At 33.9% G+C, this 15,958-nt stretch overlaps 3 protein-coding genes and 1 long non-coding RNA gene across 4 annotated transcripts; 1 reads left to right on the top strand and 3 right to left on the bottom strand.

The window, feature by feature from the left end:
• The first annotated feature begins 914 nt into the window (after positions 1–914).
• On the top strand, positions 915–2,285 carry LOC144848968 (uncharacterized protein F54H12.2-like). Its single transcript, XM_078705920.1, has one exon. The coding sequence runs from the start codon at positions 915–917 to the stop codon at positions 2,283–2,285; it is 1,371 nt and encodes a 456-aa protein (XP_078562046.1).
• Positions 2,286–5,442: 3,157 nt separating this feature from the next.
• On the bottom strand, positions 5,443–6,981 carry LOC144848966 (uncharacterized). The gene has a single exon (XM_078705919.1). The coding sequence runs from the start codon at positions 6,979–6,981 to the stop codon at positions 5,443–5,445; it is 1,539 nt and encodes a 512-aa protein (XP_078562045.1).
• Positions 6,982–8,102: 1,121 nt separating this feature from the next.
• On the bottom strand, positions 8,103–10,010 carry LOC144848965 (uncharacterized). Its single transcript, XM_078705918.1, has 4 exons — positions 9,701–10,010; positions 9,485–9,568; positions 8,850–9,381; positions 8,103–8,200 (listed from the first exon to the last, which is right to left on the bottom strand). Exons 1-4 carry the CDS (start codon positions 10,001–10,003, stop codon positions 8,103–8,105), a joined length of 1,017 nt encoding a protein of 338 aa, XP_078562044.1. The 5' UTR covers positions 10,004–10,010.
• A 3,675-nt stretch (positions 10,011–13,685) lies between these two features.
• Positions 13,686–15,004, bottom strand: LOC144848040 (uncharacterized). Its single transcript, XR_013613819.1, has 2 exons — positions 14,872–15,004; positions 13,686–14,097 (listed from the first exon to the last, which is right to left on the bottom strand). It is a non-coding gene; the product is annotated as an uncharacterized LOC144848040 (long non-coding RNA).
• Positions 15,005–15,958: the final 954 nt, after the last annotated feature.

The raw sequence follows: 15,958 nt of genomic DNA, 5'->3' as shown, positions 1-15,958 counted from the left end.
CGGATATTATAGTTCAGGTTCGAAACTGATTGATACGATAAACTCTGCTTTAAGAAAAAAGAAGTTGGATGATAACATAAGGTTTAAATTCAATTCTGTATCGGAAAAAGTTAATATTTCAACCGATATTCTGACATCTATAACGTCGTTAGGAGGTATGCAAACGTTATTGGGATTCGACATATCTTCGATTCTATTAAATTCAAATGTTACAGGAAATCATCCGATTAATCTTCATCATCGTGTACCTGGTTTATACGTTTATACAGACGTGATCGAACATCAACGAGTTGGAGATGTAAGCGTTCCTTTATTGAGAATTGTACAAACCAAGGAGAGTCAAATGAGAAACGTTACTTCTCACGAATACATGATGCCTCACTACAAGCGTTTAATAAAAAAAGAAATTGATACCATTTCGATAGATATAAGGAGTGACACTGGTGAGAAAGTATCATTTCAACGCGGGAAGGTTTTAGTGAAGCTTCATTTTCGACAGAGTAGATCATCGCATCTCATTTAATCATGCCTAACGCGTATGAGGATTACTACGTAGGTCAAGCTGGCGGTTTAAGCCTACCTGTATTTCATGGATCATCTAATCAGAGAGGGTACGGATTAGGTGGAATGTTGTCTGGTTTGTTTAAAAAAGCTGTACCGCTTTTAAAAAAAGGTGCCAAAACTCTAGGAAAACAAGCGTTACGAACCGGAGCCGAAATAATGGAGGATGCTATAAGTGGACAAAATATCAAACAAGCTGTAAAACGTAGAATTACGCAGGCCGGTAAACGAATTGTTTCTCAGAATGGTAACGGAAAAGTGAATAAAAAGAGAAAGCGAAAAAGCAATGAAGTCAGTCGAAGAAGAACTAAGAGAGCGAGAAGATCCTCCGATATATTTGATTAATAATTACTATGGCGTACGTACACAAACAATCTTGCGAATGTTTAAAGTCAGAATTGGATTTGTTTTCTGTTCCACCGACTCAAACAAGTATAACGAAGGGACAATGGGTTCAGTATCATCCTTTCAATAGTATTACCGATACAGGACCGGTTCAATTTAACATTCAAGGTTCCACCGAAGAATACGTAGATTTATCACAGACTATGTTACGAGTTAAAGTTAAAATTACAAGAGGCGATGGAACAGATTTGCATGCTGACGATCCTGTCGGACCAACTAATTTACTACTACAGTCCTTATTCAATGAAGTTGACGTTTCTTTGAATGAGAGATTAATTACTCCATCGAATAACACTTATTCGTACAGAGCGATGATTGAAACCTTGTTAACGTACGGTGCTGACGCGAAGGAAACTCACCTTACAGGTGGATTGTTTTATAAAGATACAGCGGGTAGAATGGATGTAGCAAATCCAACTTTAGACGATGCTGCTGCGAATCAAGGACTTAAAAAACGATCTCAGTACATACGAGGAAGTCGATTGGTTGATTTGATAGGACCTATTCATTGCGATATATTCTTTCAAGATCGTATGATGCTTAATGGAGTTGACATTAAATTAAAATTGCATCGAAGTAAAAACGCATTCTGTTTGATGTCATCCGATGCGCAAGCTGGTTATAAGTTACAGTTAGAAGATGCATCTATTTACGTACGAAAAGTGAAACTAAATCCATCTATAGCGCTGGCTCATGCAAAAGCGCTGGAGCGCGGGTCAGCTAAATACCCTCTTCGTCGAGTCGAGGTTAAAACGCTGTCGATACCGCGGGGGAACCTTTCCTTTACCCGAGAGTCGCTGTACAACGGGAATCTACCGAAACGCTTAGTGGTAGGATTAGTAGGAACCGACGCTTTCAACGGTGATTATAGCAAAAATCCATTTAATTTTCAACACTTTAACACCAATTTTATATCCTTATATTTGGACGGTGAGCAAATACCTTGGAAACCATTAAAGCCTAATTTTGAAGCAAACGGTGAAGGAAGTTATATTTTAGCCTATCAAAGTTTATTCTCCGGATTAAATACATTATTCGACGACACGGGAAATCAAATATCCAGAGAAGACTACGCCAGAGGATACACGTTGTTTGCATTCGACCTTACACCCGATTTATCAAGCAGTGGACATTTCAATTTAATTAAACACGGCAATATACGTCTTGAAATTCAATTTGCTACCGCTTTGGTCGAAACAATTAACGTAATAGTTTATTCAGAATTTGATTCATTAATAGAAATCGATAAGTCTCGTAACGTAATTTTAGACTTTAAAAAAAAAAATCATGGATACTGTGCAACTTTTAAAATTAGTTAAATCTGATCCATTAACTCAAAGATACTTTCGAGGTGTATATCCTTCAGATTTGTTACCTAAAAGAATAAAAAGTTACCCTAGTGCTTACATAGCGAATGTTGATGATAGTAGTCAAAACGGTTCGCATTGGGTCGCTTTTTTTCTAAACAATATTAACGAAGGTGAATTTTTTTATTCATTCGGACATTCGCCTCAATATTACAGTAATCATTTTGTAAATTTTCTAAATCGTACGGTAAACACGTGGACTTTTAATGATACGGGTTTACAGGCTCCATTGTCGACCGTCTGTGGTCAATATTGTATTTTTTATATTGTTCATAAACTCAAATATAGTTAATATGTTCACTAAAGATAAGAATACTAACGATGCACATGTTAATGATTTTGTAGAACGTAGATACGATGTTAACCTACCGGTGTATGATAAGGAGTATATAAAAATACAATTTGTCAAAATGTTAACTAACATATTTTAATTAAGTATTGTCTTTTTCATATTGGTATTAAAATTTAAATGCTGAAAAAAAAAAAAAAAAAAAATATGTGTATGTATCTTTATTACGCGTTGATTAGTAATTAATGAAAGAAAGAAAACAACAAACAACGAAATAAATTTTAATAATGATTACATTTAATAACTGAAAAAAAAAACAAACATTTTATAACATTGATTAGAATCCAAGCCATTTCGGTTTAGTTTTAGTACGTTTTTTGTTAGTTATAGTAAATGTTGTATCTTCATCGTCATCGTCGTCATCAAATCTTTCAAGTCGTTTAGATTTTGTAGATGTGGTTTTTGAAAGAGGGCTTATTTCACCGGATTTTAGACGTTGCAACATGTTGCGACGTGTAGCATTTCCAATCAAGCTTTCTGGCGTGTTTAACTTCGCCAACACCGATATAAATTCTTTCCAACCCACTGGTTCAAAACCACGCCTTTCTTGTATCACATCTTTGGTTAAATCAAATAAATTACTCCCCTTTAGCAATTCTCCTTCGATGATCATTTCACCGTATTTTGTCCAATCTAAAATACCCATATTTCTGTATCGGTCTATTCGATCTAAAAATGTCTTAGTTTTTGATTTTAACGATATAGGCATGCTTTGCAATACTTCTTTTGTCATCGAATCATCCTTGATTGCTTCTGTCGATTCATCATTCTTGTCTTCGTCATTAAGAGGTCCATGCATATTTATGTTCATAGGTGAAGGGTTGTTAACGGGCTTCTCTTTATTTAAAAAACGCTGAAGTACTTGATTGTACATTGTGATTTTATCGTGATCGCTAATATCCTGTCTATTAAGAATAGTCTGCATAGAGTCATCTAATCCGTTAGTTATTGTTTTGTGCTTTTGTTCATAGTGCTTGCTATGTAGCAATGTATTTGCCAATTCTTGAGGAACTACAATCAATTTTTTTTGTGCTCCATTTTATTCCAAAAGTAATCCGCCCAGAGTCTGTAATATAGGTTTCAAAATAAGACCAAGAAATCCTCCCTTTTGAAGTAGTATACGCTTACGTCGAAGCGTAGGTATAGCTTTATTGGAAATATCACGCAAGTGTTTCCTATGCTTCGCCAACTTCTTCTTATGAGCACTAGACACCGGTACACTACCTTTTAAGATGTTCTTTGCACACTCACAGATTGCTGTTACTAATTGACTGTCGGCATTCTCAAGCAGGGCCTTTCTTTGTTTAGGCGTACATTTAGCTAAAAACTTTAAAGTTTCTGCGTTCTTTTTGATACGTTTTGACATGTTGTGAGTTTGTATTGGAATGAATAGAATAATTTCAAATCACATGTGTTATACTTTTGGTACGTAAGCGTAATGTTTATCTACTGAAAAGATATTTGTTCGTATTCTCATTTCTTCCGACGTATATGGTTTGAGATCAATGAATAAGTATCCGTACGATTCACGCGTAGCGTCATTAAATGCCTCTTGTAAGAACCGCCCTTTGCCAGGATACATTTGTTTCGATAAATTCAATATTTGCGTTTTATCCCGTGGATTTTTAAAAAATACGATATAATGAGCATTCAAAGTAATGGTACGGATTTCTTTGGAACCGTAGAAGAAATTTTGCATTATAAATATCACTGAAATGTTTCTATGATGAGAGCCTTTGGTAAACAAATTAACGACTCTTTTATCGCTACTGCATTCTGTCATCAAATCATCTATAATTACTAAATGATTTTTACTCGAATCAAACGCATCTAATGTTTCGATAGGTATACCTTCCATAAAACTTATATTTGATACAGCTGTACTTAATTCCGAAAATAAATTCTGATATTCACCATAGCACCATGTAATATCGTCAAAGGGTTTATTGAAATAATTATTTTCAATCAATTTCCTTACAAAGACGGATTTACCCGAAGATGTCGGACCGCTAATAACTGCGGTGAAAGGTGTTATCAAAGGACTCGCCATTACAATTATGACGGTAATTTAGTTAAATAATTGCGTTTTATAACATCTTATTTGACACGAATTAAACAATAAAACTGAATCAATGTTTAAAACGTAAATCTAAATCTTTATTCATATTAACACTAATGCGTATTTGTTTTTTTACATTATGTACAGTAAATTAATCAAAGAAATTATTATTGTACAATTAATATAAAATAGATATTTAGAAAGTTATTGCACAAACCGATTACATAAAATTTACAAAATTATTTGAATTTAAATTTAAAAAAAAAAAATATATATATATATATATATATATATATAAAACAAAGAATAAACTAATTACTTAAAAATGAGTACTAATAGATAAGTTCAACGTTCAAGTGATCATCTTACTTAAAAAAATATAAATAAAAATAATGATAACTTAAACACAAAAAGAGAAACGGTATCGACATAAGAAAATCAAGCGGAAAAATATTTAAAAATATATTTACTTAACCCGCAAAAATTCGACTTAAAAAAAAAAAAAAAAAAAAAAAAAACGGGTATAAAAATTATTTATATTAAAACAGATATAAAAATATTTACATTAAAACTACAAATATATTTTGTTCAAACTAAAAAAAGAGAGAGAGAGAGTACGGTAAAGAATGTATAAAGAGTAACAAATAATTATCTATAACAAAGTATGTTTACATTTTTAAAAAGAAATTTATGGCCGTGATTCACCAAACATACCCGTAAGGAACTGTACGATAATTTTCGATAACAATTCTTTTGTCGTACACGATTCGATAGTCTTTAGTCGATGTTTCGTTGACTATCTTTCGTGTTTTTGGCTTGCGCGTTATGCGATTCTTCTCAACCGTCTTAATTGTATCGGGGCCAACACCCCTTACCATATTGGAGACGGTGTCAAAATTAATTTTCTGAGCGTTTGTAAAGTTAAGGGTAAAACCCTTAACTTTACAAACGGTCTTCCCCGTATCCAATTTATAGGCGTAGTTCTTAGGCCCCCCAGAAACGAAGGACTCGATGAATTTACCATCTTTAGGATCGACCTCGGTCGTTAACTGACCCAAATAGTCGCCCAGGGGAGGGTCCCAATCCCCGGGTTTTGATACGAAGATTACGCTGTCGGTATCGTAATACAGGACGCGCTCCTGTAATTGCTCCAACAGCTCGTACAATTTTAAACGCGCTAACGCTGTGGTAAATGCGGCAATGACAACGTTAACCTTTCGGTTAACTTCTACAAATTGTTCCTCGTCCTCGTATTTTACCTCCGCCAAATCATCATTAACAAAATTTATGTCATGAACGGTTATCCCAGGGTTCGATAAAATATCGTAAACCTCGTTAGGATCTTGCGTATATTTAATTCTCGTGAGATTTTCACGCTGGCCAAATTTACCCCAAAAACTATTTAGCATTAATTTGGCCAGAGATCGAAGCCCAGGATTGTACGCAATGTCGTCATGATTCAAGTCGATACCTTCTACGATTCGATAGTCCGAAATGTATTTTTGTTTATCTTCGGGCGTTTTACACCATTCAGGCCAACCCGAAGCTTCTTGTTTCAATTTTAAAAAGGTGTTAATGTAAGAGGCAAATAGGCCGGACGAGGGAGAATCTGCAGAGTACGCGCTTTTATTTTTAAAGTGCCATACTACGTGAACTTTACGTATCTCGTACCCAACTTCCACGGCTTTAGCGACTTCGATCGTTGCCCAAGAACCCGTAAATTCTCTATCTGTACCGGAATGATTGCAAGCGGTTTGTTGTTGGGAATCGGCGCATGTTCTACAGAGAGCAAACATTAATTTACCGTTTGATCTATAAGGTAAGACCGGATGGAATAATTTTTTAGGCGCTTCGATTGTACACTTTATCAAGCCGAAATAATCGTTGATATCCGTGGACATGTCGTTGCGATCATTGATTTCAGGATGCCCTACGGGGTAGGTACCGTATTTATTTACATAAGGGTACAATGAAGTATAATCTATGTAATTAATTTCTTCACCCGGTTTTACCTTATAGAACAAACAACTGGCATTAGTCCTTCCACCGAAAAACGCGTCTCTTGGATTCAAAGTTTGCCTAATTAAAGGAACTTTGGAGACGATAGATTTAATGTTTGGGGCCAACGATTGTTTGATCCGTTTCCATTCGTGCTCCCAAATTTCGACGTACTCGAAATCTGGAAATTGTTCCTTCAGAAACCGTGTTTTCTTGCTTGTCTTGACAAAGCATTCCAACATGGTCTCGTTATTGAAGGGATTAATGGAATCGGATCTATAACAATCTTGGCACCCGTGGAAAAAACAACCCATAAATTCGAAAATTATTTTGTTTTCTAAACATGCGCCGTCGACGGAGTAAGGCCCAAACATTTTTTCCCCTCCATTTCTGGCATGATGGATAAAGATCCCCCTTTTATGCGACTCGTAGCACAGCCATTCCATGCTAGAGTGAGAATGGTTAACGGTTGTTAGATACCCTGATGATGGAAATAGAGCGATGGTGGATGGTTTTAAAAAATTTCTAGAAAATACGTGGTTACACGCTGAGGCAATTGTCATTAAATTATTTGAAAAGGGGTCAACACCGCCGAGTAGAGGGTTTTTCGGCGATATAGTTACTTTCAAAAAAAGATGTCTAAAAGTAAGACAACACTTTCTGAGAATATCTACATCGCTGATACAATACTCGACGAGTTCTTTTTTAAGATCAAATACTTGATTACTTTCAATTTTCTGGTTGTACCATTTAAAGAAAGATTCTCGACCTGAAGTAGTCATTTTATCGGGGGAATAATTTGAAGAATCGGGGTAAGGACCTACGTAATTTTGGTTTTCTAAAGAATTAAAATAATGAGGAAAGTAACCCTTTTTAAGTTCGGAGATGCCAAAAGTTTTGGGCAATTTGGATAGAGGCATGGGCAGAAATGAAAGGGAATCGATGAATCGAATGCTCGTTTCTTTAGTCCTAATCGAAATAAGTTTACCACCGCGAGCAATTACATCCGGTACAATGGAGTTTTCGTACAGGTAGTTGAGCACGAAGTAGCTATCATAACCCTGGAAATTGTGAGCGATACACGTAATATTTTCGTTAAATTTGTAATCTTTGAATACGTAATTGCAGAAATCTTCGCATGCAGACCCCCCGTGAAAAACCACTGTTTTATCTCCACACACGTCACAATCGACGGAATCATTAGCGCCGTCGATACAATTAAGACAAGTTTTTTGAAGAACGCATAAATTTGGTTTGTGTTCGCCTGTATCTTGCGTGCATTCGAAATCAAAAAAGAAATATTTAGTGACAGCTCTGTTACGGGCCTCCTGATTCTTAAACTTTTTTTCAGTATGATTAGGGGCTACAACCGGTTCCATGTAGCATTGATGATCGTATGAAACAAAAGTCCTACAAATTCTACAAAAGCGGTTTTGACAATTGTGATCTTTTTGAACGATCCTATTACAAATTGAGCAATTTTTAATTTTGCCACATACTGAAACTTTAGAATCAGGAGATTTTTTATGATTGGTGAAACATTGCTTATCCTTAAAAAATCTATTACATTCTTTACATTCTATTCTACTCTCTCTATTTTCAAAAGAATTAGAAGAGGGGCAGTCATTGTGCTTACACAGCACGCACGTAAACTGACAATTGTGTTGGTACTTGTTAATATACCCTTTATGACATCTATCGCAGAAATAGTCAATTTTTAGAAAACCTGTCATTGTGGTTATGAGATCGTAATGATTAGAATGATGATAAAGATATATCTGCTTCTTTCTATAATCGCCGCTAAAAATGACAGAATTTAAATTGTCTTTTGAAATGACAATAATTTGGTAATTTGGTAATTTTGATTGCATCTTTTTTATTTCCTCGATGCCGCATGTCTGTTCCCTAACCCCCGAATCTCTAAGTAAATGAAGGGCGGCTATTTTTTGCTGACCCCAACCTTGCCTAATGTTATTCCATCTAGTTACGTTGTTAATTTTGTCTTCGAGCATAGAAATACCCGTAACAATAGCGCGTGCGCAGCAGATAGTTTCGTTATCATCATTCTTAATCTTAATTATACATTTAGCATTTAACAATATGTCGATACCGTTTCTTCTATAACCCCCACCCCTAGGCATTCTCATGTGAAGAACGTTAAATTTAAATTTGTTATTAATAAAAATATCTGTTTTGGACTGAAGGACCTTCATAATGGCTGCAAAAATAACGTCAGCCGTAAGATGGCCCCTCCGTCCAAAAGGGATAGAGATAGGTGAATCTAACCCCTCAGCCTGTATGACTATTCGAAGCATGTCGTCGACATGCACGTTAACGCAGAGATTATCGACGACATGCTCAAAAATTCGGTACAGTGTGGGCAGAAACACCTCTAAACTTATATGATCAATATTAAAAAAATTTACTAAAAAATCGCTAATAGTCGCGTTAAAACGTTGATTATACCTATCAGCTACTTGAACGATTCTACAGAAGTGATTCAACTCTACCTCATCAAGGTTAAGGTCCTCGTCTTCAACAGTATCAATGTCGGCAAATTCTTCTTCTTCTTCTTCTTCTTCCCCGTCTTCGATTCTGAGCCTCTTTCTATTAACGCCCCTTCCGTACTGTATGGGTACAGGCTGAAAACAAAAAGAGAAAAACGGTAAAGAAAAAGAAATAAAAGACGTTGTACGACAACAACAACAACAACAACAGTAGTAAAGAAAATAAAACAATAGTTACCTCAATAATCGAAGACTCCGTTGAATCATTAATCTCGACATTTCCTCTCAAACTCAAACATTTGGTGTGAGCACCAACACCGTACTATACAGAAATAAAAATAATTAGATAAATTAGAAAGGAAAACGTATATAAACCGAAAACGCGGAAACACTTTGTAAATTATACACGGTAAAATAAATATTACGTAAAAAATAAAATAAAACAAACACTTACTTCTATGTCATCAATACGCAAATTAGCCGATAGCTCCTGCACTATCTCAATAGCGTTATTACAAATATCCGAAAGTGAGAGGCTATCGGCTTCAGAAACACTCTGGCTAACATCTAAATCAAGATCCTGGTAATTAAATACGAAATCTTCTAGTAGTCCAACATCGGGGATAACATCGTCGGTATCGATATTTTCGATATTGTTTCGCGATAAACTAACGATAACTTCTACTGCTCTCTGGCATTCGATAAACAAGCTATCGTTAGAATCTGAAGATGATGATGATGATTCGTAATGAGCCATTGTAAAATAAAATTCTCTTAATCAAGAATGTGGCTGATGAGTTCACTATAAATTTACCCATATATTTATACACACTAAAATAATTTATGCATGATGTCAGTAGCGTCCCTCTTTACCCCACCTTTTGTTTTATTTTAAAAGGAAACAAAGAAATCTTTTCGTAAACGTAACCAATTTAAATGAAAATAAAACTAAACATCATAACGGCACACATTAAACTTTAGTATGTCAAACACCCCGTGCCACTGCTTTTCAATTTCTCCCCTTTGTTAACAAATCCGGAAGATGATTAATTACCTGTCGGTAAAGTTCAATCAAGACATACTTATTATTTAACTTCATTCATTCTTATCTTTTTGTTTTAGTCATTGTTATAATATCCGGATCAAATAACTTATTTTGTTACGTTGATATTTCTTTTGTTTTTTTCCTTTTATGATTTAAATTAAAGTTAAAATTGAATAGAAGTTACAGAAAACTTTAGTATGTCAAACACCCCGTGTCACTTTCAATTTCTCCCCTTTGTTATCAAATCCGGAAGATGGTTAATTACCTGTCGGTATAGTTCAATCAAGACATACTTATTATTTAACTTCATTCATTCTTATCTTTTTGTTTTAGTCATTGTTATAATATCCGGATCAAATAACTTATTTTGTTACGTTGATTTAAAAATTCTGACCAACATATGATTGTATAACTTTGTCCAAACGACTGTATTATCCTAAAATGAAGCTCTGTCTACATATCAGACTAGTTTGACAAAAAGGTGTGAAATTCCTTTCCTGTCTGAAGTACCTTATCTTCTACTTGAAATGTTTAGAAATGTGTTTATGTGTTTTAAAATTAAACACAATGCTAAACATGTTTAGGTGTGATACGTGTATTTTATGTTTAACAGCTAAACACTGTTTTTACAGTGTAAAGTAATACATGCCACGTAATCGCAACGCTTATTTTGCTTACGTTTGCCTTTTGCGTGCAAAATAACAAAGATTCATCGAAACACTATGTTCATTTTCCTTCGTTACATCGATCGGTGGCATTCCTATAGATCTATGTTTCGAACGATTATAACTTGAAACTAATTTTGAGAGAATGTCTATGTATTTCTTTGTTGCGTTCGATGTGAAATATCTCCACATTCTTGTTTTCAAAGTTCTATTGAATCTCTCTACTACGCTAGCTTTTGTTTCATTGTTAGTAGTAAAGAAGTGAATGTTTAATGTTTTTAGATGTTTTTGGACTTTCCGATTTGTAAACTCTGTACCTTTATCGGTATGGATTTTCAAAGGAATCCTTTTTCCTGATAATAACTTCTTCATAGCTGTAAGCATTGACTCGGATGATTTGTTTTTTATTGGAACAACCCAAGCAAATTTACTGAGTACATCAATACACGTTATAAGAAATGTATTTTGTTTGTTATATCGTTTTAAAGAAGTCAAATCAACGAGATCCATTTCCCATTGTTCATCTATAGCCGTTACATAAACTCTATTTCGAAGAAACCGTCGTTGGATAGGTTTATGAATAGTATATGCGTCTTGTCTTTCTAACCAGCTTTTAACGTCCTTCTTTGTAATACTTAATTCATCTTTAACACTATTATAAAGGCGTTCAACACCACCGAGACTACCGGGATGTTTAGGATCGTAATACACTTTTCTCAATACTTAGTCCATACTTGATACCGTCACACGTTCAAATGAAATCGTATAACACAATAATCATAGTCTAATACGATAAGCTTAGTGGTACATAAATATTTTATTCAATAAACACTTTAAATTGATGATTAAATATTGCAGAGAAAAATGATTGAATTAAAATCATTAAAAAATACAGGTGATCGTTACAACTTCAATCTATATCTAGAACTTTAGTTAGACCTGATTTTTTGAAAATTCTACAAGTAAATTTTCAAGTGAATCTGAATTCTTTAAATTCTTAACAACAAAAAAGGTGAATTTCTTGTAACGTATTTCGGTAAAAAACCCTGGAAACATAAATAACAATTCTTCATACACTTTAGCTTCATTAATTTCGTTTATATCTAAAGCTTTTTGCAGTGTTACTTCCACCAATTCTTCTACAGGTAAAAGACAAATGTCATGATCTTTCTGGCTACATCTTGAAAACAAACAGCCGTAACAATAGTCTCTTCCTATTTTCGAGCACAAATTTAAAAGTGAATTTAAAAATGTTTCTGTAATAATGTCTTTGAACGATAACCACTGCTCCTTTTCAATTTCATCGACGTAGGCATAATACACCATGTCATAATCAGTGTCTATAGGAAATACTTCTTTTTCATCGGAATCATACTCGCTTGCTGGTAAGATTGTCCAGTCGCCGTTGTAAGTTTGTGAATGTGTACCTTCTTGGCTATAGGGTACGTCTTCTTCGTTTATAACAATAACTTCGTTAGATTCTTCTTCTTCTTCATCATCGCTGATAACAATCACTTCTGTATGGTTTGCAGTATAACGCATTTTCTCGAAATCATCGTCTTCTTCTTCTTCATCACTGCTAATGATTATTGCTTCTATAGGTTTTGATTTTTCTTCTTCAACTTCACAGATTTTGACTCGTTTAGATGCACTATCCATGGTTTAGTAAGAAGTATCAAAGTACACGTTGAAAGAAGTAAAGTCTTTGTTTTTCACAGCTCAGTTCGTATAGAAACCTGATTGTAATATGTTCAAACTTCAAATCTCGAACATGCTATAAAGGGTCCAACTACCTGTATTCTTAATAATGTATTCAGTCTTATCGGTAAAATGAATTAACTTTTATTAATTATTATTCATTTCCAGCATCTATCACTTCAGCAATCATACCATCTACATGCTCCGCTTGTTCCAGCAAATCGTACCATTAATCAACCGTTAAATTTATACCCTGTTTGCCTGGTAGGAAAGGACCATTTTCCTCTATTTGATAGAACTCACGAATACAAACAAACGCTTTTTCACCCCATAGTTGAGCCACAATATGTCTCTTTTCATTCAAGATAACACGTTCGGTAGATGTAATTGATCTCTTCGGTGTGAACTGTCTTGGCCGCTGAACGGAACGATTTGAAGGTACTGTTGTGCCTTGTTGATGTGAAACCTTTTGTATCTTCGCTCTATTAGATACAACACTCTGTCCTTTTAAAGAAGAAAAAACTCTCTTACTACCGGTTTGCTTTTGAGTAGAATCTTTTGAGTAGATTTTATTCATTAAACTGTACATCAGACTTCTCAATGAAGGTAAGCACGTTATTTTTAATATTTAAATACAATTTACATATATAATACTTAATTTAGAGAATAATTACCAACGCATTTACTAATTAACTGTACATCGGACTTCTCAATGAAGGTAAGCACATTATCTTTAATATTTAAATGTAAATATTTATTTAAACATTATGTAATACATGTATTACGTTTATAAAATATACATAAAAACTAGCACTCATTTACTAATTATTCATTAAAACACCCTCATATTAATAAAAATATATTAATTCTCATGAATATTAAAACATCTCATTACTTATTCACTGGACTCATAATTAATATTAATATATTCATTAATTAATTTATGAATTATTCATCGGACTATACGGGATATTATTCTACTGTAGTACACTGTTACGTCGCAGAATCCATCAATAGAGACATTTTATAAATACTGTATATCTTACTAATCTTTAATTTCTATAAAAACATAAAATAACATTTAATCAGGTGTTATCAAATCATCAGGCAAAATCCAAGCAACAATCAAATAATGTACATCCTCACTGACAGTTCTCAGGTACCAAAGTTAAGTATAAAAAATATACTAATAACCAGTTTGTAATATGTTTGCCTAACTAACATGATTGAATAACTATAAATATTGGCTGATTACAGTAAAACACAATAAATACAACACACGTCACAGGTGCCTTGTGCTAATGTTGCAGAAGTCCAAATGAAATGGCAATAACACAATACTGTAATTGCATTGTTCCGATTATTCAATAAACAGTTGCCTCGATTCCTGTGTTGACATTGTCCTATGCTTTCCAAAAGTGTGGCAATATCATTTTTCCAAACCTGAAACAAATTCAATCAAGTTACTGTAGTTTTAAACAAAAATAATACAGTAAAAAATGTTGTATTGTCCCTTTGACTAATTCCAAAAAAATAAAAGATTTCGAAAAAAGGTGGGTCATTTTGAAGTATCATAATAGTTATTAACTATCACCAAAAATTTGTCGAAAAAAAAACACCATTTAACTGAAATTCAGACGTTTTCTGTTTAAAAAATAACTTTAACTTCCAGTCAAAGTTTTTTATATGGCCAATTTAAATTTAGAATATTTTGACCTTCATTTTTTTGTGTTTCAAGGGACAATACACCTTTAATTGAAAGATTTATTGTCCCCAAAAAACATGAACAATGAAGATTAATACAATCATACTTTGAATACCTTGCCATTTTGCAATTTTAACAAAGATATTCACTTGCCATAGAAAATAAACAAAAACAATAAAGATTTCACTTAACAAAAATACAAAATAAACAGTATATTTAACCAAAAACCAATTGTTTGTTTAAATTTTTCAGGTACAAATGCATTTTTTTAAATCTAATTTTTGGTCAAAGTGAACAACTCTATAGTGACGGCATTTTAAAAAAAAAATTGTTCAGTTCAATTATATCTTTAACACATTGTTCAAAAATCATACTGTACATAAACAAAAATTCAATTCAGAACATCATTTCACACTTACACATAAAATATGCAATCAATTCAATTTATGTAAATAATATTGCAACACTGTATTAATTATTCAATATTAAAGTTAAGAACTATAAATACCAACCTTTTGTATATAAAAATATTGATCATCCATTAGATTTTTCTCGTTTGATTCACATAGAAAAGATTATACATGTACTTCATTATTTTGTACTCTAGCTAGGCATAGGCCTAAGGGCCTTAGCTAGGCCTACAATCTGAAATAAAGAAAGCGAGTGAGTTTAAACAAATAGCCGTCCTAGGCTAGCATGTGTTTGTATACTATTAATACTAATAATTGTAATGTAGTTGCTGCCCTCTATGTAGAAAAGGCATGTGCAACATGGACGATGTGAATAAAGTATATATGGAAGAGTGATAAACATTACAATTTGGCGACGAGGATAAACGTGAATAAATGAGGACAGATAAATTAGATAAATGAGAATCGTAACTATACCGTCTTATATAAGTTAAATATCGTTTGAATAACCACCATGGCTACGGCGAATAGTAATATGCCTAGCCTGCCTGCATTTGATGTGCACGCCGATCTCGCCAGCAGAGCGACGAGGTGGACCAAGTGGCTGAAGCGTTTTGAGCGAGCCATGGTAGGCTTTGGAATTACAAATGATGCCCGAAAGAGAGCACTGTTGTTATTCTATGGAGGGTTAGAGTTACAAGATGAATTTGACACCCTGCCAGATGAAGATACTGGTGGTGATGGTGGTACTTACACACATGCCAAAGAAGCCTTGACTACACATTTAACCCCAAAAGGTAACATTGATTATGAAACGATAATTTTTCGGAGAATGAATCAGGAGCCTAGTGAGAAAATTGACCAGTACTGTAGTAGACTGCGTCTACAGGCTGTTAAGTGTAATTTCAATGACATTACCAGAGAAATTAAAACACAGATAATTTCAGGATGCAAAGACAGCCGATTCAGAAGGCGTATCCTAGAAAAGGAAAGAACATTGACACAAATTCTTGATTTGGCACGGTCTGTTGAGTTGTCAGAAAAAAGGGCAACAGAGGTTGAAGGAAATTCATCCCAAGCAACTGTAAATGCGACAACAGAATCTGTGAATGCGATGAAGTTTACAAATCGTAGCCGTCCAAAGAAATATAATGGTACAAAGAATCAAAGTCAGTATAATAAATCCACT

The sequence above is a fragment of the Antedon bifida genome, chromosome 7, assembly GCF_963402885.1.
Source record: "Antedon bifida chromosome 7, ecAntBifi1.1, whole genome shotgun sequence".
NCBI classification, from domain to species: Eukaryota; Metazoa; Echinodermata; class Crinoidea; order Comatulida; family Antedonidae; genus Antedon; species Antedon bifida.
This window is presented reverse-complemented; position numbering and strand designations above follow the sequence as displayed.

Bases quoted from the DNA above. Each gene is read 5' to 3' on its own strand.
- LOC144848966 (XM_078705919.1), bottom strand. From the start codon at position 6,981: ATGTTGGAATGCTTTGTCAAGACAAGCAAGAAAACACGGTTTCTGAAG.
- LOC144848965 (XM_078705918.1), bottom strand. From the start codon at position 10,003: ATGGCTCATTACGAATCATCATCATCATCTTCAGATTCTAACGATAGC. The intron at 9,382-9,484 runs GTAACTATTGTT...TTTTGTTTTCAG, and splicing joins CGGAGTCTTCGATTATTGAG to CCTGTACCCATACAGTACGG. The intron at 8,201-8,849 runs GTATCGACATAT...AATTTGTAATAG, and splicing joins TGGGGGTTATAGAAGAAACG to GATCGTTCAAAAAGATCACA.
- LOC144848968 (XM_078705920.1), top strand. From the start codon at position 915: ATGGCGTACGTACACAAACAATCTTGCGAATGTTTAAAGTCAGAATTG.